The 24032-nt window shown below is 35.7% G+C and overlaps 1 protein-coding gene across 2 annotated transcripts in view; it reads right to left on the bottom strand.

Annotated features, from left to right (window-relative positions):
* The window catches only part of LOC150099666 (putative phosphatidate phosphatase), a 119369-nt gene that overhangs the window by 65458 nt on the left and 29879 nt on the right, over window positions 1–24032 (bottom strand). Inside the window, exons 1-2 of one of the 2 annotated variants that reach the window (XM_090404058.1) lie at window positions 21823–21959; window positions 4838–4989 (exon numbers count right to left, since the gene is read on the bottom strand). In XM_090404058.1, coding sequence (XP_090260184.1) covers window positions 4838–4989; window positions 21823–21883 — 213 coding nt within the window. In that variant the 5' untranslated portion in view covers window positions 21884–21959. Of the gene's footprint in view, window positions 1–4837; window positions 4990–21822; window positions 21960–24032 lie in introns of those variants that run through there. The other variant, XM_090404059.1, reaches the window with a different exon arrangement.

Genomic DNA, 24032 nt, shown 5'->3' with positions numbered 1-24032 from the left:
TCACGGAGGTGGATATCCATAGTTCTTCCTGTCTGACCGCAAAAAGCTTGATCACATCCAGGAGTCTTTGAAGTACAAGTACTTCAAAGACTCCTGGATGTGATAAGGGAAAGATGCTGTCCTTGGGTGAACGGATGAGAGTAGCCAATTTAACATAAAGTCTAAATACAGTGTGTAGTGTTGATGTTTATTGAATACTCTAGATGTCTTTTCCGATATGCCTTTAATGTATGGGATGGTGACAGATATGGGACAGTGGAGGGTATTTCTGGGGAGCATTTAGTATTATGTCTATCTTATGGGGATTATAGCCATTGGCTAAGAAGTTGTGGCGTAAATGAGCGAGTTCAGAAGTAAGAGCATTGTCATTGGAACAAATTGCTCTCGCTCTGTGGGTTAGCATTTTTAGGATACCATACTGTTGGGATGGGTGATGGTGTGATTGTTTCTGTAAATATATCCATGCCTGTGTGGATTTTCTATAAAGTGAGAATGATAAGGAGCCATCTGGAAGATGTGTGATTAGTGTATCCAGGAAGGGCAGAGTTGTTAGCTTCCAGTTCTATTGTAAAGTGGATTTTTGGGTGTTGGATATTTCAATGCACTAAGAATGTATCCAATGTATCTGTGCCACGTGGCAAAATAGCAAGCACATCGTCAACATAGCGTAGTCAAAGCATTGGTTTGAGAGTGGCTGTACTGATAGCTAGCTTTACCAGGTAGAAGTTGGCTATGCGGGAGAAAGGGGAAAGCACATAACTATCCCATCTAATTGATTGTATATTTTCCCTCTCCATGTAAAATATCCTGCATGTATTGTGAATTTTTTTTTTTTTTTTAACATAGAGAGTGCCTAATTAGGACTTGAGTTTTTGTGTTGTAGCTACAACACAAAAACTCGCATACTGTGGCAAACTGTTTTTTGTGTTCTGAAGATGTTGGTTAGAATACAAGCACATAGCAAAAGTTGCAAATATAACTTGGAGGATAATTGCTAGATTGAAGCGAACTTTGACATGTAAGGATAACGAAGTAATTTTGCCTCTTTATAAAGCTTTGATAAGATCACACCTGGATTACTGTGTACAGATTTGGTCTCCCGGGTTCCAAGGGGATAAAGAAGCTGTGGAAAGGATGCAAAAAAGAGTTACAAAGATGATATCCATATTATGGGATTTAGATTATGAGGACAGATTGCGAGTATGTGGATTACGGACTCTGGTTAACAGGAGAAAGAGGTGTGATATGATAGAGGTCTATAAACTTTTGAATGGGTGTTATAGCATTTCAAATGATGAAATTTTTTGTTATATGGAAGGCGGGGAGAGAACACGGGGGGCATCCATGGAAGTTAAGGTTGTTCTCAGTCAAGAGAAGGTTAAGAGCTAAGTTCTTCTCCCAGAGAGCAGTGAGTGAGTGGAATAATTTGCTCTTACGGGTAGTGAGTGCATCTAGTGTAAATGAATTTAAGGGAAATTATGCTAGCTGGGTTAGGTAATTTATAGCCTCCCTTGATGAGTCCTTGACTCCCTGGAGGTCTCAGATTAATAATAATAATAATATCAGCAATAAGTCAAATAATTACTGACTTATCAGTCTATGTTCTAATATATACTATCACAATTAATCAACATGCATGAACACATAAGCCTTTCCACACATTTGATTTCTCAACTATTTGTCGTAAAGTAAAAATCTGATCATGACAACACCTCTATTTGACCTGAATCTAGCTTGTTCTTAACCAAGATTCCCTTCCACAACTTTTCTCAAGTTTCTCGAGTATACTTGCATAAATCTTACCACGAACACTCAGTAGGGAAATACCTTTGTAATTCTCACATTCAATTTTATTTCCCTTTTTGTATATGAGTATTACGAGAGCGCTACTCCAATTATCTGGAATTCATTCCTCTGTCCAGGCATTCTGAACTATGCAGTGCGGACACTGTAACTTTTATACCTCCATACTTGAGCATTTCTGGTCGAATATGATCTATTCCAGCTGCTTTTCACATTTCAGGCTTTTGATAGCTTTTTCTACTTCAAGTATGGATACGTATTACTAAATGCATGTCTGTTGAGTGTTTTTTTACCACTGCAATGCAGACCAGGTGTTCAATGCTGATGAATCCAGGTTATATTGGAAAAAAATGCCAAAACGCACCTATATTTCGAAAAATGAAAGATCAGCTCCTAAATTCAAAGTTTCCAAAGATAGAATTACTCTGTTTTCATTTAGCAATTTTTCAAAGTAATTACTTCATACATCAAGAATATCTTTTTCTCTAGGTTTCATGTCACCTTTATTATTATTACGGGCAACTCCAGGGAGTCCTTAGACTCATCGAGGGAGACCCCAAATCATGTTCATCACAACTATTCGACATTCACACAGTATCTATCATACCTTGCCTTAAACTCATTCACTGTCACAGTACCCACTACAGACTCTGGCAGCTTATTCCACTCATTCAGCACTCTAAAAGTAAAGAACCCAGCTCTAACACCGTTATTAACAACACTCTTGCCCAGCTTCCATGGATGTCCCCTAGTCCTCCCACCACCAGCCCTGTTCTCAAAAATATCTTCAGAATTAATTTTATAGAAACCCTTCAGTAATTTGAATGTCTCAATCATATCTTCCCTCCTCCGCCTATCAACCAATTTCTGTAACCCACAAATCCTCAACCTCTTCTCATAAGGTTCATTCCACAGACCTGATTATCATCTCTAATTCCTTTTACAGCACTCTTTCCTCCACTTCAGAGCTTTTTCAATGACCTCCAGAATATCTTGCCACCTTTTTTATATTTATTTTCTATGTTCTTACCAAAGTTTTCCCATGACTTTTGTTTAGCTAGTTTTATATAGTGGTTAACTTTCTTACATTTGTCTCTGTATTCTCTAAGAGCATAACCTGACTTATTTGCCAAGAACTTCTGATATGCTTTCTTCTTTTCCTTAACTGCCTCTTTAACTTGCTGTGTTCACCATGGAGTTCTGATTTTTCTATCCTTAAAGACAACCTCACCACATGCCTCTCAGGCTGAATCGATCAATTTTTTATTCAGTACTTGCCACTGAATCTCAAAGGTTTGGTTCCTGTTCACAAACTCTTTCATTTTTTCTTGAATAGTATTTGTGTATTTTAGTCTACAGTTCACATCTGAAAGCTGTTCAACTTTTATTCGCTTTAAAACTTTCTTACATATTCTTCTTTTCATTATGAAATTCAATTTTATCCTGCTAAAGACTAAATGGTAATCACTTCCAATTTCAAATTCTCTGTATACTCTAGTGTCCTGCACCAGTGAAAAAACATCACTGGTGCAGGACAGTAGAGTGTACTGCCTCTTCTCTCCATGTGAATTTATGCACATTTTTATGTTGGAACATTGTGTTGATAATAACCAGTCCATGTCCTGAGCAGAAATACAACAGGTATTTGCCATTATTATTAGTTTTACTCTTTTCTCCAAATTTTCCCAAAATATTTTGTATGTCTGACAATCATTTCCTACTCTGCTATTTAGATCCCCAATAAGGACCAATTTTTCCTTTTTCATTGTGTCAGTTGCTTTATCTAAAGCCTCAAAAAATTCCCCCACTTCTACCCTAGTAGAACCGTCTGTGGGACCATAGGCACAAATAAGTCTGTTGTCCAGTTTCCCCATTCTGATATTTGTCCACATCACTCTACATGATATTGCCTGTCATTCAAGAAGTTTAGCCTCATATTTAGTGTTGAATACTATAGCTGCTCCTTTGTTTCCTTGATTATCATTGCCTGATTATGACATTTTGTATTTATTGCTCAGAAAGATCTCACCAGTTTTTGCCTTTTTTGTTTCAGTCACCCCTAATATGTCGATCTGGTACTTATCCAATTCCTCAGCTAGCTCCATTTCTTTGCCTTTCAGGCTTCTTATGTTGATAGTACCAATCTTGAACTCTGTTGATGCTGAGTTGGGGATGTGTTTCAGGATTTGTTCCAATAGCTGACTTTTCGCTGTTTTCCCTGGTTCCCTGGAGGAAACAACGGAGGCCCCTTGTTTAACTGCGCGACGCCTCAGCCAGCACGAAATTCTGTCATGTTGTACCATCATTTTATATTGTGGTTTAAGCAAATAAGAATTTGGTCAGCAAAATCCCAATCTCCCCTCCCTTTCAAAGATATCATCATTTAAGCATAATGGGTTTAAGCACTGGGTTCAAGTCTAGTTGCCGACTAGAGGAACATTTTCTAAGACTTTTTTTGACTGGTTCCCGAGTTAGTTGATCTCTCACACGGGCAGGCAGATTTTTTTCTCCCAGAAACTTTGGTTTTTCGTCCTGTATATCCAAGAAAATTGACTGCTGAACCCACACTATTTTCAGACATTAAAAATATTGTGTTAAGGACCACGACATGGTGGCATTTGTTAGCTGTCTCTTCACTGCATGGTGATTAACTTAGTAATAGACTGCCCAATTCAGTGCCCAAAAGTTAGATAGGGCTAAAATGATCTCACCTACTCCCTATATGGGAATGAAAGGCATTAGTTGGTTTTTTTTTGTCTTAAGTCATATTCAAAAAAAAAAAAAAAAAAGGTTTTATTAATAATTTTTTTAACCCAAATTCCAACCTTTTGTATTCAGTGTGGAATAATTTATGGCTTTATGCTAGAAAAAAATCACAGTAGATCACAATATCAAGATTTTTTTATCACAAAATTATGCATTTTAACATAGTTATTACTTTCGATATAATAAGACCAATACTTATTACTTTGAAGATGTTCTATCATCAAAATTCATTGCAAAATTCAGTTATAAAAATTGTCTTCACACTAACCACTATAATAGGCACAAATATTCCCACTACATAAAGGGCTGTATTAGACACAGTTGAATCTTTATAGGGATAATGTATAGAGTCATCGTCACAATAGAATCCTCTCCTAAATGGCTTGCCCAGTAGGAAAAATATTAGGATTGGGATTCCCACTAAAAAATAATAAAGATGCACATAACATATATTGAGCAAAAAACAAGCATTTACAGACATCTTAAATAATAAACACTTCAATATTTATTCTTACTTATTATAATACTAGTAGCATTCTTCCCACTTAATCCAAATTCCCATTTTAAAATTTTACATTTATGACATTTAACTGACATGGAATTTTTTTATTTTTATTTTTTAAATGAATAACCCCATCCACGAGAGGTTGGCTAACCTATAGCATGCTGGTAGTACTGTGGATGAGCAGTAAGGAACTTGTTCACATTTAACTTGAAAAGCTGTGGGTTGTATTCCTTGGGAAACACATGGTGGAAGCCAATACTGATGAACAGCAGCCATAGTAGTATTTATAGAAATGCGGGCTGTGGAGACTAAATACCTGTGCAAAAGTGAATGGAGTGTATTAGTGGGAGAGGGGGTGTCAACAATCTAACTGCTCTTTTCTGTACAGAATTCAGTATTTTCAAGGAGTTCTTAGGTGTACCACCCCAAATATGGGAGCAGCATTCAATGGTCAGGTAGATTTGTGATTTATATAGGATTAGGAGCAGCTGTTTGGAGTTAAAGTAATGCCTTGGGCAAAAGAGAAAGCTTAATTTTTTTGGATGTAGAGCAGGCAATATTTGTGATATGTTTGTGCCTAGAGAGATTTGAGATTAGAGTCATTCTGAGAAAGTGAATCTCATCTTGAATAGAGATTTGTGCACTGTCGAGGGTAAGATTGGAAGAACAAAGCATTGAAGTTGATAATATTATCCAAAGCCCATCGATGAATGCAATAAGTAGGTAGGAAGAAATTAAGCAGGCTGTTAGTTGAACATTATTCAAAAAACTTGAAAATGCCGATATCTGAATATCTGGGACCTATTTTGCAAGTATACGATTTTATAAAATTTCACTCATAGTGGTGTGATTTCAAGAAGTCTTAGATGTGGCACCATCTACTGACCAAACGACATCTTACATGAATGCAAAACGTAAATTGGCTAATATATATAAGCAGTGGTGAATTCTCCATGCTTGCTATGCTTACTGCGCAAGCTCATTAATTGAGAAAGAAGTAATATTTATTTGTTAATAAATGCATGCATTTATAAGCATTCCATTTAGGCTTTTATTTTTGTAGACAGAAGACGTCTTAAGCTTGCGTGTCAATAACTGAGCTTTGCGTTGTGTATCGAAGGCCGATGCTTGCTTGTCTAGTCAAAGCTACCTTTGCTTGCTCGGTTGTAGGAACTTACAGGTTCTCGCAGCAGCACTGATTTCATGCGCGTGCATAGCCATTTCACGTCGTCTCACTCTGTTGCTTAAACCACAGGCCATATGCAGTCAATTTAGCTCTAGCCAGTGAGCCTTTACAAGTGTGCGTGTTGCTTGGGAAAATTAAGTTACAACCATCTTTTTTATGACGATGTTATTGACCAGTTCATAAAGAAGAACCATAGGGTACGATTTGTATTCAAGTAGCTAAATTGAAAAATGTAGAATATCATTTGTAAAATAAATATTGCATTTGTATGATTAAATGTACATACATTTCTAAATATATAGTTTTAAATGGTCAGTACAGTAACCCTCGTATAACACGGTACTTAGACAACTCGGTTTCAATATAATGCGGCCTACAAATTGTAGTAACCATTGTTCAATGCAGTTGAACAATGGTTATACAACTTATATATTAAAGTTGTTAAACCACTTTGTATAAGTAATACAATTTATACAACGTGGTTTTGACAAAAACACAGTCTAGAAATTGTAGTAACCCTTTATCTTTTCATATATTTTTCTCCGTGCGACTTAAAAATCAAATTTTATCTTCGTTAAATTTGTGTCTGCCTGTATCGTGCAGGTAGTTATAAGTAGCGAATTTATACTAGGGGAAACACCGTTTAGCATGCATGTACATCAATTGTATACCGTATAAAGTGTTTATTGTTGAAAATTGTCTTCGTTATCTGCCAGGAAAGCGCATTAAAAATCGTGTCTTATCTCAAGTTGAGCACTTTATTTTCTGGTGAGTTACATACATAATTAATATGTAAAGCTTTTTTATGTAAAAAAATTATTTTTATAGTAATGGTCACAAATTGCGTTGAAAGGGAAAAAATTAATATTGAAAAGAAAATTCATCTTGAAAAAAATTTCTCTCGAAGAAAAAAAATTAAAATCATGGATCGGTTGAAAAATGGAGAAAAACCAGTTGTTGTACGGACTTTGAATTTAAATGAATCAACAATTCAAACAATCAAACACAATGAACACAAAATCTGAGAAAGTGTTTATTGCTGAGTAAAGCTCGTTGCTCGTGTACGCAATTTTCTAAGAGAAAAATGAAGAAATCTCTAATGATTTGGAAAGAAGATGCACTCAAAAGAAAATTCCTTTGGATGGAAATCTTATTAAACAAAAAACTCTCAAAGTTTATAAACATTTATAATGCAGACCAGGTGTTCAATGCTGATGAATCCGGGTTATATTGGAAAAAAATACAAAAACGCACCTATATTTCGAAAAATGAAAGATCAGCTCCTAGATTCAAAGTTTCCAAAGACAGAATTACTCTACTGTTTTGTTGCATCAGGTGATTACATGACAAAACTAATGTTTATTAACCGATCCTCAAATCCTCGTGCTATGAAAGATTAAAATATGAACTTATTTTTATTTTGCCAAAAACATTTATGCATTACATGCAATGAAGCTTAATTAAATTTGTAATTTTTATAATTTTATACTATGTATTTGTGTCATAGTTTATATGTTTTCTTAACTTACATGAATTACCTGAATTAAATAAAAATATATTTTTGTTGGATATGTCATTGTTGTTCATATAATTTTTTTTTTTTAAAAACCGATTTCGGAACATAACCCAACTTTTTGTATGTGATTTGAGTCAGAGCCGGCGGTAGGGTCTTTGGGGCCCGCATGCAATTTCTATCTAAGCGCCCCTGTAACAATCCGGGAGATTGTGGTTCTTTTATGATAATAAAAATTTTAATTATTTGAAATTTCTTAAATAAATTTTGATGGAACAGCCACACGTTTGTTCGCTAAATGTAACGAACCGGGTGTGTTGGCTAGACAGGATAATCGTTAAAAATCAGAATATTCAAAAAATTCTCAAAAGCTAAAGCAAATTTTGATAAAGCCACTTCACTTTAATCGTTGAATATAATGATACAGGGATTATAGCCTTCTCACTGACTCGAATCACTAACAAAATTAAAATGAATTTTAATTAAAGTTAAAATTTATTTGAACTAAAGTTTAAAAAATTCTTGCATTTTACAAGTTACTAAATTCTTAGTAACTTGTAAAAATTTTTTAATAATTTTTATAAGTGGAACTATCTTTTAGAAAAATAAAAGAAACTCAAAATAGATGAGAAAATAAGAAAAGAATTCAGAAAAAATTAGAACCTTTAATATAAGTATTCAAAAAATGACATCTTTACAGAATAACAGAAAATAAATTAAATTACATAAATATACTTGAAATTTTTTTTATTGAAATTTCAAGGTTTTTGATTTCATATTCACAAAATTAGAAATAATGGTCCTAACGTTTAATTCCGCACATATATAATTTTCAATAGCTATTAACACCAAACAAACAAGCCTTTTTTGTGACATACTTGGTCTTAAGTAGGTTTTAATCAATTTCAACTTGGAAAAGGAACATTCACCACTCGCTACACTAACAGGTAAGGTTAATAGTATTCTTAAAGCAATTGAAAAGTTAGGGAAAGATAAATTATTGGACACAATAAAATTAAGAATATCGAAAGGGCTTTTGAATATTTAAATTATCCTTCCGAAAAATATCCCGAAAAGCACATAACTCGTCATATAGTTGTACTGCATTTACGTCTTTATTGTCACAGTCCTTCAAGAGAATCTCTAAATCGTCATAATTTTTTGGTAAATCTTCATTATTAATTTGTAGTAATCTATACAAGAAATTGAAATTATAATGTTTTTAGTTGTTCAAAACGTTCTATTAACGAACACATTGCAATGTCTATAAGTGCATAAAACACATTCACTCTAATTACTAAGAAAATAAGCCTAAAGGCTATTTTACTGGCGAATTTGTTAATTGAAAGGGAGATGGTAAATCCTGTTTTATTTTATAGCCGGGTCCGAAAATCAGATCAAAATCCATCGAGTTTCATGCCGAAAAAACTATCGGCGGGCCCAAGTGTAAACAATCACTTGGGTAGTAAAACACCAGGGCAACTCCATGCAAAGGTAGAACAAGCTCCGTCACTAACTTAAATATTGGTGTTGTACTACCCAAGTGATCATTTACACTTGGGCCCGCCGATTGTTTTTTCGGCATGAAACTCTATGGATATCGATGGATTTCGATCCGAGTTTCGGACCCAGCTATAAAATAAAATGGGATTTACCATCTCCCTTTCAATTAACATTCACTCTAAATTTATCTTCTGGTGATTGTGGCATTTCGTCATGATGCTCGTAGTCAAATTGTCGTGTTTTCTTTCATCGTTGAACTTCCGTACCAGTTTTAAATTCTTGTTCTCCATCCACCTCTTCACTCAGTTCTTTTGCCGTTTTTAGAACTTATTTAAAATTTTTTACTGATCGATACTCTTGTAAGAATATTTTTAAGTTTTTGATAGATTCTAAAGCAAGTGTATGTTCATATTTTTGTCTTGAAGCATTTTACTCACAGGGTTTATTCTGTTAAGTAAATCATGCCAAGTTATAAGAGAGCAAATAAATTTGTAGTCCTTTATTTTAGCACATTATGTTTGCGCTTCATGCTAAGTTTCTTTATTAAAATTTTCATTATTTAAAATTTCAAAAAGTGCATCATAAATTTCTCCTAACTGATATCATATAGGGCAGATTGCATTAATTTTACTTTCCCATCCCGTTTCTGATGGCTGTTTCAATGTTAGTTTTTTTACGAACTTTAAAAGGACTGCGCAACGTTTGTAAGAGAATAAAAAGAAATTTTATATTTCTTGAATAATTGCAAAGAAACTAATTGTATCTGCATTCACTTTAGCTGCATCGTTAATGATTAAATTTAGAGTAAGAGTAGTACATGGCATGTAAAACGCTTGAGGATTTTTGTTCAAAAGCAAATTTTGGAGCCCATATTTTTTTTTCCCCTTTCATATTTGCCCCATTTTAATACCCTTGACCTCGCATGTCTTCAATGGGAATATTCCATTTCTCCAGTTGTTCCATTATTGTTGAACATAAACCACGTCCGTTCGAATCTGATATATCTGCAAAACCTAAAACGTTTTCCCTGATCTTGACAATTCCATTGTCACAGGAAACAACGCGAATATTAATTGTTATTTGTTCTGTCTTACTTGCATCAGGTGTGCAGTCTAAAATTATGGAATAATATTTAGATTTTCGAATTTATAATAAAATTGTATCCCTGACTGCATTACTTAAAGTTTCCAATATTTCATTTTCACTGTCTTTACTCAAATAGTATACCCTATTGTATTTGTTGTAGGGCCCTTTCAACATGAGTTTCCATAACAGGATCAAACATAGCAAACAGTTAGACTAATTTTAAAAAACTGCCGTTACTCCTTTCATATAATTTATCAGATGATCGACGAAAAGCTAAATTTTGACTACTAAGGAATTTTATAATTTCAATCAAGTGTTCTAAAACGCTCGTCCAATGTTTCGTTTCCATTTCATACATACATGCTTTGAGTCTGGAAATCAATAGTTTTGTTTTTTTTAAATTTTTATCAAGTTCCTTCCATTTAAAGAAATTTTTCATGAGAGTTAAACTAGTCTCATGTCTATGTAAAGTTGTACTTACATTTCTCCAATCGTTATAACCTTCTAGAAGACTCAGTAGGTGATTTAGTTGATTTAGTAGGTGCGACAAGTTTGCAACAAAAGCAAAAAAACAGAATTTAAAGTTTCAGAATAAATGAGCCATGTTCTTGACATGAGCTCCCGTTTTCCATTTTTCTATTATAATACGTGTCGCCAAATTTACGATCATATGTATCTCTGCGATATATTATATTTTTCTTTTGAACAGGCCCCATTTCAATTAAAACTGCTTGTAATTTTTCATCAATATTTCCCCATTCACCTGGATCTGCTAAATTTAGAGAGACTAGCAATATGTTAGTTTCGTGGTCAACTACAACTAAATCATGTTGTAGTTGACTAAATTCTAACTATTTTTCACTTAAATCAGGTTCAATTATCTTGTTCAATAGTTGCATTAGTATTTCCATGAAAACTGGATGATGTGCACGGTTCTTCAACTCTGATTTCTGATGTATCGAGTTGGTAACAATCTGCATCAGAATATTTTAATATTTTAACAAATTTATTAAGAGCCCCAGTTTGTTTCTTAATATCTGCTTCTTTCGCAGCATTTTTACATGATGCTTACGATTTTGTGCACCAAATAACTTTTTTTTTAAATTTTTGATTCCATTTCTATTTTATTATTACACAACACGACACAGAGACGAAATAATAGTCCGCACTGTGCTGCTGTCAGTAGCCCACTGAGATGCGTACCATATGACTGGTTAACTAGCAACAAATGTTTTGTACGAAAATTTGTTTCTGCACATAAAAACCGTTCATCGTTTCACTTTAGATAGATTGCAGTAGACACAACATTCTGCTGGTAAGCATTTAGCCTGCTCTAGCTGCAAACAGCCGGCTGATCAAAGCAGCAGCAATATACATTTTTTCTAAAATTTTTATTCAGTGTATCCGACCTTATTTATTTTAATATCGATCATTCTAAGAATTTTTTTTTTTAATGATAAAAATTTTGTTTCTTAAAAATTAACTTATGAACCGCTTCCTGGCGGCGGCAGCGCTCGCATGCCCGCTTCCGCCGCCGCTAATCTGAGTCTCACATAATGCGGCATTTCTATGGAACCTAACATCCAGCTTATATGAGGGTTACCTGTAATTCATTATTCCGATGATCAGATTTCAATCACACCTCTCACTCCCTGAATGATAACAAGAGCAAGCATGAATTTCAAGACCAGCATTCGCCCCTGTATATAAGTCTGATTGTAACCCACCGAAAGCATTACTGTCTTTAATTTTCCAGATCTCCCCTCCCTTTCAAAGATAACGTCATTTAAGCATAATACCACAACAAGAACATAATTAATTATAATTTTTCAAGATCCCTGTTACTGGAAAATCAACAAAATGTTCACACATTAATATTCCTTACCTTTTAAATAAATTTAAGCCAAGTTTTGAAACCTACAGATCATATTAACCTTGTTTTTTCTTACAAGGGGTGCTTAACGTTCAAAGCTGTATAACTGAGAGGAGACCTCCACATAGCCTTTAAAGGAATGCAGAGAACCAACCAGGGCTTCTGACCTAATGTCCAAACCTCACCTTCTCGTGGTGTGCCCTGTTGGGTATCTATCTGGATACTGAACGTACGAGGATGGGCTGGCAATTTGGGATTTAGCTGACCAAATTGTATTCTTATTGGTTAAACCAAAATAAAAAATGATGGTACAACATGATAAAATTTCATACTGGCTGGGGCGTTGCCCGGTTAAACAGGGTCCCCTTTGTTTTCGCCAGGAAACCAGGGCGAACAGCGAAAAGTCAGTTACTGGAAAAAATCTGAAAACACACCCCAACTCAACATCACCAGAGTTAAAGATCGGTACTATAAACATAAGAAGCCTGAATAGCAAAGAAATGGAGCTAGCTGAGGAATTAGATAAGTACCAGATCGACATAATAGGGATGACTGAAACAAAAAAGACAAAAACTGGTGAATCTTCCTGAGCAATAAATACAAAATGTTATATTCAGGCAATGACAATCAAGGAAAAGAAGGAGTAGCCATAGTATATTCAACACAAAACACGAGGCCAATCTTCTTGAATGGCAGGCAGTCTCAAGCAGAGTGATTTGGGCAAATATCAGAATGAGGAACTGGATAACGAGACTTATTTGTGCCTATGGTCCCACAGAAGGTTCTACTAAGGTAGAAGGGGAGCAATTTTTTGATGCTTTAGAAAAAGCAACTGACACAATGAAAAAGGAAAAGTTGGTCCTTGTTGGGGGATCTAAATAGCAGAGTAGGAAATGATTGTCAGACATACAAAAATATTTTGGGAAAATTTGAAGAAAAGAGCAAAGCTAATAATAATGGCAAATACCTGTTGAATTTCTGCTCAGGACATGGACTGGTTATTAATAACACCATGTTCCAACATAAAAATGTGAACAAATTTACGTGGAGAGAAGAGGCAAGGAATAAGAAAAGTCTCATTGACTATATTATTGTTGGATAGTGATGTTTTCTCCCTGGTGCAGGACACCAGAGCATACAGAGGATTTGAAATTGGAAGCGATCACTATTTAGTCTTGAGTAGGATAAAATTGAATTTCATATTGAAAAGAATAACACGTACAAAAGTTTTAAAGCGAATAAAAGTTGAGCAGCTCTCAGATGTGAACTGTGGACTAACATACACAAAGATCATTGTAGAAAAAATGAAAGGGTTTGAGAACACGAACCAAACCTTGGAGATTCAATGGCGAGCCTTGAAGAAAACCCTGATTGATTCAGCCAGAGAGGCATGTGATGAGGTTGTATGCAAGGATAGAAAAATCAGGACTACAGGTGGACACAGGAAGTTAAAGAGGCAGTGAAAGAAAAGAAGAAAGCATATCAAAAGTTCCTGGTAAATAAGTCAGCTTGTGCTCTTAGAGAATAGAGACAAATGCAAGAATGCTAAACACTGTGTAAAACTAGCTAAAGAAAAGTCATGGGAGGACTTTGCCAAGAACATAGAAAATAAATATCAAGAAGGTGGCAAAATATTCTGGAGGTTGTTGAAGAAGCTTAGAAATGGAGGAATGAGTGCTGTAAAAGGAGTTAGGGATGATAAAGGTGACATGAAAACGGGAGAAAAAGATATCCTTGAAGTATGGAGTAATTACTTTGAAAATTTGCTAAATGAAACAAGCAGTGATAGCACAGTGGTAAAAAACACTCGACAGGCATACAGTCAGGAATACATATCCATACTTGAAGTAGAAAAAGCCATCAAAGGCTTGAAATGTGGAAAAGCAGCAGGAGTAGATGATATTCGACCAGAAATGCTGAAGTATGGTGGTATAAGAGTCTTACAGTGGCTGCACTGCATAGTTCAGAAAGCCTGGACAGAGGGACGAATTCCCGATGATTGGAGTAAAGCTCTCATAGTACCCATATATAAAAAGGAAATAAAACTGAATGTGAGAATTACAGAGGTATTTCCCTACTGAGTGTTCCTGGCAAGATCTATGCAAGTATACTTGAGAAACAGTTCAGAAGAATTATGGAAGAAAAGCTGGGTGAAGAACAAGCTCGATTCAGACGAAATAGAGGCTGTCAGGATCAGATCTTCACTTTATGACAAATAGTCGAAAAAGCATGGGAATATAACAAAGATTTGTATTTAAGGTTTGTCGATTTGGAAAAGGCATATGACAAGGTACCAAGAGAGAAGCTATTCAATACGCTGCAGTTATATGGTGTCAATGGGGCATTATATCAAGCAATACTTAGTCTTTATTTGAGTTGTAAGTCAGCAGTTAGAATTGAAGGAAGTACAGGAATATGGTTTAATGTTAAATCTGGTGTCAGACAAGGATGTACATTATCCCCTCTGTTATTCATTATCTATATGGATCACATTATGAAGGAAAGTGGTATTAAACATGATATAAAAATTGGAGATGTTAATGTCAGCTCTTTGCTTTATGCAGATGATGTTATACTTCTAAATAAATCCACTACAAGTCTGCAAGATTCTCTCACTAAACTGAATAACTGTTGTAATAGATATGGTATAAAGGTCAGCAATAAAAAGACAAAGACAATGAAAATAGGCGAAATCACTGAAAATGTCAACTGTGTTGTGAATGGAGAACCTGTGGAACAAGTAAAACATTTCAGCTACTTAGGCACGATTTTTAGTGAAGATGGCAAATTAAATATGGAAATAAACAACAGAATCAAGAAAGCTAGTATGGTAGGAAGTCAATTGAATAAATTCATGTGGAATAAGAGAGAAATTAGTTGGAACACTAAATTAGCTGTATACAAGCCAGTGTTTAAACTAGTTTTAACTTATGGATCTAAGAGCTGGGTCAGAAGTAAAACACTTGACCAAAGACATGAGACTGCAGATATGACAATCCTGAGAAAGATTGGGGGCATGAACAGATGGTATCAATGGCAATATCATATTAAAAATGAGGATGTTAGGAAAGAACTTGACATTGTCGGCATCCAGGAGTGAGTTAGCAGAGCTAATCTCAGGTGGTATGGTCACTTAAATAGAATATGCGAGGAAAGATTAGCAAAACAAGTGTTCTCTGCCAGGTTGGCAGGAAAATGACCCAGAGGAAGACCATGATATATTTGGATTGATATGATACAATGTGCCTTAGACGATAGAAATATAAGATCTGATAATGATAATATTAGTCTTGACAAGTAATAGACTGATTTGGAGGAAAATTGTAGATAGGAAGTTAGTAATGATGTAAATTTTTCATGTAGTACTATCATATCCTGTACACTCCTTGAGGGTATACATGTCAGGAATTTGATGATGTTTCTTACATCATGCAACATTTCTCATAATAACTGGTGATTAGTTTACGGAATTAACAACGCATATAAAGTATATTAATTAAAGGTAACTTTAATGAATAACTTCTATATTTCGGCAACGTCACATTGCCATCTTCAGGAACATAAAGATATGGTATGTGCATGCAGGCACTAACACAAAGCAAATGAGGAAGAAAGCAAGAAACTAATATTGTTCCTAAAGTCCTAATGGTGCCCTCTGGCAGGCTAATTTGGTAGTCTTGGTATTGTTTCTTGCTTTCTTCCTCATTTGCTTTGTGTTAGTGCCTGCGTGCACATACCATATCTTTATGTTCCTGAAGATGGCAATGTGACGTTGCTGAAATATAGAAGTTATTCATTAAAGTTACCTTTAATTAATATTATTATTATTATTACCACGGGCTACTCCAGGAGTCCTTAGACTCATCGAGGGAGGCCCTAAACATCATGTTCACACAGCTGTTCAACATTCTCACAGTATCTATCATACCTTGCCTTGAACTCGCTCACTGTCATAGCACCCACAACAGACTCTGGCAGCTTATTCCACTCATTTACCACTCTAAAAGTAAAGAACCCAGCTCTAACACCCCTGCTAACCACGCTCTTGCCCAGCTTCCATGGGTGTCCCCTAGTTCTCCCACCACCAGTCCTGATCTCAAAAATATCATCTGAATTAATCCTATAGAATCCTTTTAGCAATTTGAATGTCTCAATCATATCTCCCCTTTTTCGCCTATCAACTAGTTTCTGCAACCCACAAATCTTCAACCTGTTCTCATATGGTGCATTCCATAGACCTGCTATCATCTTAGTCACTCGCCTCTGGATCCTCTCAACCTCCTCCCCATCAAGAAGGAACCGAGGTGACCAAATCTGGGCACAGTAGTCGAGATGAGGTCTTATCAGGGCTCGGTACAGAGGTACAATAACTTGTTTTTCTCTGCTCGTCAAGGTATTTTTCAACAACCAAGTGAGTTGATGAGCTGATTTAGCTACTTTCGCAATGTGCCCCCTAAACTTCATCTCCCTATCCACCAACACTCCCAAGTCCCTGGCCTCATCAATCTCTTGGAGTACAGTTCCACCAATGTGGTATACTGCTGCTAATCTTTTCACTCCGAAATGCATAACCTTACATTTTGTCACATTAAATTGATATCCATTCTCCTTAGTCCAGAACTCCAATCTATCTAAGTCATCTTGCAAGACTTTGACATCTTCTGCATTCACTATCGCCCTACCCAACTTTGCATCATCAGCGAACAAATGAACTGTCCCACTTAGACCATTCCCTATATCGTTAATGAACAGATTAAACAGCAGTGGTCCAAGAACAGAACCCTGTGGCACACCACTAGTCACAGGCCGTTTTTTGGACTCTACTCCTGAATAAACTACTCTTTGATATCTCTCCATCAACCACCCAGCTATCCATCTCACCAACCCTATATCCATTCCCATATGTTGTAGTTTACGGATTAGAATTCCATGTGGTATCCTGTCAAACGCCTTTGCCAGGTCCAGCAGTATCACTGTAAACCCATTTCCCTTATCCAGTTCAGCCGTCACCCTGTTATAAAACTTGAGCAAGTTACTGAGGCATGATCTACCCTTCACAAAGCCATGCTGTCCTCTGTACAGTATCTCATTTTCATCAATCCATTCCTGTATTTTCCCCTTGACTACTTTCTCCAAGACCTTGACAACGACTCCTGATATGCTGATCGGTCGGTAATTTGCAACCATAGTCTTGGATCCTCCTTTATGCAGTGGAACTATTTTCCCCTCTTTCCACGCCTTCGGGACTAAGCCAGACCTGAGACTCAGATTAAACAACATGGTCAAGGGCACTGATAATTCATTAGCCGCTTCATGCAAGACCCGTGCCGGTATACCATCCAATCCCACAAATGTATTCACATTAAGGTTCTGTAATAGACTATTCACCTCCACTTCATTCATCATAATTCCCATATAAACTAATGGTTCCTTCATTTTTTCAACGTCACCACCTGGATGATATACTTTTGCAAAGTGCGCGCTCAGTAACTCCACTATATCGACTGGTTCAGTGAACTCTTTACCATCGTCATTCCTTAAAATCATTTTGCCATGTACAGTTTTTCTCTTGCTTGCAGCATATTGAAAGAACTGTTTGGGATTCTCTTTTGCTTGCATAGCTAGTTTCCTTTCATAATCGGCTTTTGCTGTTTTTACCACACTCGTTACCCTTCTAGCCTGTACTTTATACTGTTCGTGTGCCTGCAGGTCACCCCTTTCTTTAAATTCCCTCCATAGTTGTTTCTTTTTTTGCAGCTCAAGCTTAATGGTGTTATTCATCCATTTAACCCCTCCTTGTTTCACTATTCGGACCTTAGGTATACAATCAGCCATAACCTCTTGTAAATGCTCTTTGATCACTTCCCATGCTCTATCGACGTCCAGCCCTTGCAGTTGTACATGCCATGGCACTGATCCAAGCAATCTCCTAAGCTTGTCATACTTGCCAGCACGGTAATTCCACATATACCCTGTCTTAATCACAAATTTCACACCTTTAGCCACCTCCCAGGTCAAGACCTTATGATCACTCTCACCAATAGGTGGCAACATGGTCATATTCATTACAGTCAAATTCTCAGATACTATTACCAGGTCAAGCACTCTCACACCCCTAGTATTTTCAATTACATGCTGTTTCAGATAGTTATCCCTTAATAATTGAATAAAATCCATTTCCTTCCTCACATGTGTCCTCTCCTCCCTCCAATCAATGTTACCATAGTTGAAATCCCCCATAATAATTACCCTCCTTCCACTCATTTCATCAATTTGTTTATGCATACCATCTCCACCATCTATTCCATCACCTGGTCTATAGCAGCACCCAACTGTATATTTTATTCTGCCAGTATCAATCTCACACCAAATAGCCTCAAATGAGCTCCTTTCACTATCCTGCAATACTTCAATTCTCCTTGGCTGCAGTTCATCAGCTATCATCAATAACACCCCTCCCCCAATTTTATTCTCTCTGTCCCTCCTAAACATACTATAACCTACACATTCTATCCCAGATAGAATAATGGTGTTATTCATCCATTTAACCCCTCCTTGTTTCACTATTTGGACCTTAGGTATACAATCAGCCATAACCTCTTGTAAATGCTTTGATCACTTCCCATGCTCTATCGACGTCCAGCCCCCATATAATATACTTTATATGAGTTGTTAATTCCATAAACTAATCACCAGTTATGTCTGACCAACGTATAAGCCTTGCTATTATTTCTCATAATACTATGAGAAATGTTGACTACTGTAAGAAGCATAAAACATAATGCACTTCATTGATATTTATGATGTTAATTAATACTTTTGGCTAACATGAAAATGGAAAAGAAATAAATGATTTTTTTTATTTATTATTATTCATGTGAGTTATATCAACAGACACACACACAAAAAAATTAAACTAATAATGGAAATAGTTTGTTATAATAAAAAAAAATAAACATACAATGTGCAGTTTTATTTTGGAGAAAGTAAGCAGACAAAAGTGTCAAGTAGATGGATAATATTTGCAAGAACAAATATATGACCATTCAGAATTCAATGGACTAACTTGGACAATCTAAGGGGGATGTGTGTGTGTGTGTGATCCCACTGCCTTGGAAACTGTTTGTGACCCTAAGTGTCATTCACCACTCACAATAAACACAAAATAACAGTAATAAACAGTGACTGTGGCGCACTCATGATTTAATCTTGTGGGGGGGGATGAGTGAGCACCTGCAATGATCGCCAATACATGATAAGTAGTACAGAAATAGAAGACACAACATAAATAAAAAAATGAATTTTAATTAGGAAAAGATTTTTGGAAAATTTTCTAGTGTTTATTTCCTTTTTCTTTTATGGCAGAGCCCCTTGCCCCCCCCCCTCCCTGGGTGTGCCACTGAACAGTGACATGTGACACACTGATGTGGTATATTTAGAAATTTCTAATATTCAGTCATTTTTAAGTATTCAAATAGTATTTCTCCTAATATTCAAATAAACAGTTATTTAATGAAATTTGCATTTTTCTCTATGTTTACTGGTAAGGTATTTGCTGTGTATTTGCTATTAAATACTTTATAAAAATTTTTATAATTTTAAATTACTTCCACTTTTATATACATGTTCATGCTAGGCTGTGTCTCATGTACACTCGAGACACAACCTGGTGTATGAGTGCTATAATAAACTGTGTATTATATACTTCATTTATTGTTCTTATTCTAAAAAAAACATTATCACACTATGAAGTGACAATATCACTAGATAAATATTTAGTTTCCTTTTCATATCCTTCAATTTTTCCTCTTAGCAAAGAATGAATGTTGGAAAATCTTCTTTTTTTTTCTTTTTTTTAAGTGCTTTATATATATATATATATATATATATATATATTTAAACTCACACACATACACACAACAGGTCACCAAACACAACTGTGTCAGGTGAGGGCAAATGGTAAGGAGAAAGGCAGTATCTGCTAATAGTTTTTTTTTTTTTGAAAAGCTTAAGCATTAAAATTAAGCTTAAAGCTTCGTGGGAAAAGGCTGTTCTGATGAACAGAAGAAGTTGAAATAAAAGATGAGAAGTTAGTTTAATAATGGAATTGAACTCTATACGTATCATCAACTCTGTTGATAAGTGGCAGCTCGTGTTCTTACATAAGGAAAATCGAGGCATGGCAGTGGTCAATATGTTGCAGTACCTATGAAAGTAGATATAAAAAAAAAGGCATGCTGCAGAAACAGAGCATACATTAGAAAGCGATTGGAGGAAGTCTGTAAGATAAGAATGCCCTATTTATCAAGATGACTACCAATGAACTTGGAAAGCATTATGAACTTCATAATGCTCTTTCACCAGTATTTTCCAAAAAGTTATTTAAAGAACACTGACCTCAAAGCAACTTGGACAAGATCAGTTTCATAGCGTATGTGTATGTATATATATGCATGTATGTACATAGTCGAGTCCTGAACTCTATGGAGGTGCCAATGTTGTATAATATTTCATGTCAATCACACCCAATTAAGACTGCTAATCTTACAAACGAATTTAGTAATGTGGGCGGACTAAATTAAATAACGTGAAAATACCCTTTGCAGACCAATCGTGGTATTTCACGGCAAACAACCCGAACCATCTATCAACTGAGGGCACTGAAGCCACAGTCGGATTGCACCCAACAGGTTGGATGGCAAAAAGCCATCTGTTCATTGCCAATCATCAAGGCAAATATATAAAATTATTGAAATTAATAGTCATTTGTGATTTTTTTTTCTATTAGATGATGTATTTCTATTACATTTCTGTAAAGAAGTGCAATGTTTGAACATCAAAGAAAAAAAAATCAACTGCCACTTTGATTACCATCCATCCAATTGTTTCATTGGACATCATCAGGTGCCGCATGGTCACTCCACTCCTCGGTGATGTGCCACACCAGTCTTCAGTCTGATGGTGCTATTGTATGCTTTTCTGGAGGCTTCAACTCTGAACACCAGTCACTCCAAACACACCATCCATCCATCTCAACGAAGGTCTACCACTTTCTCCTTTTCCTGGAACTATGTCTTCTATTTCTGTTTTGAGAAGTCCTCCTTCCATTCTTTTAATATATTCAAAGTATTTCAGCGCTCTTTTGCCAATATTCTTAAGGAGTCTTTAAGTTCTACCGATCCTTTCTAGCATCCATCCATTTTGTCCGTTTCTAAACATATGAGATCCAGAATAGTCTCCTGTAGCACCACGTCTCAAAAGCTGCTATCCTTTTCAATCAGACTACTTTACTTTAATTACCGGCGAAGTTTAACTGTCACCACTATTACGACTACCGCTGCTGGAGGAGGAGTTTAATGCATTATCAGAACTCTTGACCTTTAAGAGGCGGGAAAAACTATTTCATACAACAGACTATATGTATGCATTTACACAAACACACATACATTTAGGATAATAAAATATGAGCTAAACTATCTTTGCTAAGCATGACTTTTTACTGTAAAACTGCCGGCGATCTCATAAAACCTACACGGCCCACACACAAAAGTTTGGCTAATTTGAACATTGTAAACAAACGCACTTACCAATCAATACACAAACGATGTCCAAAATTAATTTCCACAGCAAATTTTTCGCTTTTGGCATTCTTAATAGATATTTCAGAAACTACCATGGAAGTTTTCTGCACTCGCTCCTTAACTGACACCCAACACACTTTTTGCATCAAAGCACAGACAGCACTCTGAAACAGATTTGCTAATTTACTTCAGTAAAGTCCGCTAGATGGCATCTCAAATAATGATTTGAGATGTATGTATTCATTCGCTTCATTCATCAGCGGTTCTAATATGACCTGAGGACCTAACTTGCCAAGTATCACTGACTTCCGAAACCATTTCTGTAAATATATTTATGTGTATTGATCGCTTATTCTCCTGGCAGGTTTGTTATGGACGTGCAGTTATGGGCAAGAAGTACAATTAAGTGAAATTGACATTTTAGTATATGCATACGTCGCAAGGAGATTTTTAAAAAAAATTAAAAAAAAACGAGTTTCTGGGAGAAAACCCTCCATCTTCGTATAAGACCGGCTGACTAACTATTTAACTGAAAACATCTGATAAAGGTTCACACGTCAAAGAAGATATTCAAATCCGGATCTTTCCAACCAAAGGGGGGGGGTAGTCTAAATCAACTGAGCTACGAAAGCTCTCAACCTAAGTAGAAGAAGCATTAAACCTTTGTTGAATATTAAAACGGGCAACATTAAAGCTTTAAATATTTGTGGGATATTGAATCAGGCAACATCAAAGCTTAGGGAAGAAGTGATGGCACCTTACAAGATGCCTTAGATAGTCGAATGAAGATATTTATATTATATAAGTAAAAAGGTTTTCTTGAAGGTATTTATCTGGTTGATAAATACTTTCAAGAAGTATTTATCAACCAGACGGCCAGATTGGCTGAGTGGTCAACGTACTCGCCCTCCAATCAACAGGTCGTGGATTGGAATCCCGCCGTGGGCATGAAGGTTTGTGGTGGCTGAACTTCATCACCCAGTGTGAGACACCACCACTTAGCCCAGTGTTTCTCAAACTTCATACATCTGCGTCCCCCCTTCTTAAATTTTCATTATTACCAAGTACCCCTTATCAAAATAATGAATAAAGTATATTTCATATTAAATGTCTATTTTATTTGAATTTATGTGTTTATGTAAACAAAAAATATGAGTTATTTTTAATGTAACAAAATTTGGAATATCTTCCTTGTCATTTCTCGTCCACAAAAATCCACATTTTCAGTAATTCATATCATATTTACGAAGATTTTTCATCTTCTTCCTAGTTGGTTCTCTAGAGATGTCAGAAGCCACACCCTTATCAATTTCATTTGATCCAGATACAATATCAACGTTTTCTTGTTGCTTACAGCTACTTGTATTTGCTATATTGCTCTTTTGTGTATCGTATTTTATAAATCCAGTCTTCAACCAATGATCCATACTTAAGAATTATAAAACTAAAAAAATTATCGTATTTACTCGAATATGATTCGCACTTTTTTTCCCAAAATTAAAACTAAAAAATCGTGGTGCGAGATATATGCGGGGATTTTCGGAAACTAAACTGGTCAGAAAAAAACGGATAATGGTGTGATTTACTCCAATAGCTTCATCTTGTTTTCCATTATTTCAAGCAAAAATTACCAGTAATTTACAAGACTTGAGATAGTAGAGCAGCTATGAAGAAGTGTATATGATTGGTGCGGTATTAACAAAAGATCGCGCGAACGAAAGACAAAGGCAAGTCAACAGTTGAGTTGAAATGCTAATTCTCTTCAACCGAATTCCATAATATCTGAAACACATTCACTATATATTTTTTAGTTTTAACACGTTCACGACCGGGTGGTATCAAGCAAAACCATATGTTGTACCAGCAACATATGGTTTTGCTTGAGTCTATACAGCAGTTTCTGTTGGAGGGAGATGTTAATTAGTGCCGTTTTTATCCCAGTTGTCTCTAGTTGCACTATTTGTTGAGAAATATATTACACAGACTGCAAATGTCTCTGTACCTTATTCAGTGATACAATAAAACTACTTGTGTTTCTTGCATCTTCAGTAAAATGGCTGTTGGGGAGGGCGTGTCGTTTACCGCAGGGAGCGAGTTACTATCGTAACTCGCAATTTGAGTAGGAGAATTCATACATAATATATAATTTATTGAGAAATATATACCGATACGTTTATAATAATTCTATTTTTTATTAATATGATTCCATGCTTTAA

Source organism: Typopeltis vanoorti, chromosome 14 (genome assembly GCF_054136105.1).
Source record: "Typopeltis vanoorti isolate ZY-2024b chromosome 14, IOZ_Tvanoo_1.0, whole genome shotgun sequence".
Taxonomy (NCBI): Eukaryota; Metazoa; Arthropoda; class Arachnida; order Uropygi; family Thelyphonidae; genus Typopeltis; species Typopeltis vanoorti.
The sequence above is the reverse complement of the archived record's forward strand: the minus strand, read 5'-3'. Positions and strand labels throughout refer to the sequence as shown.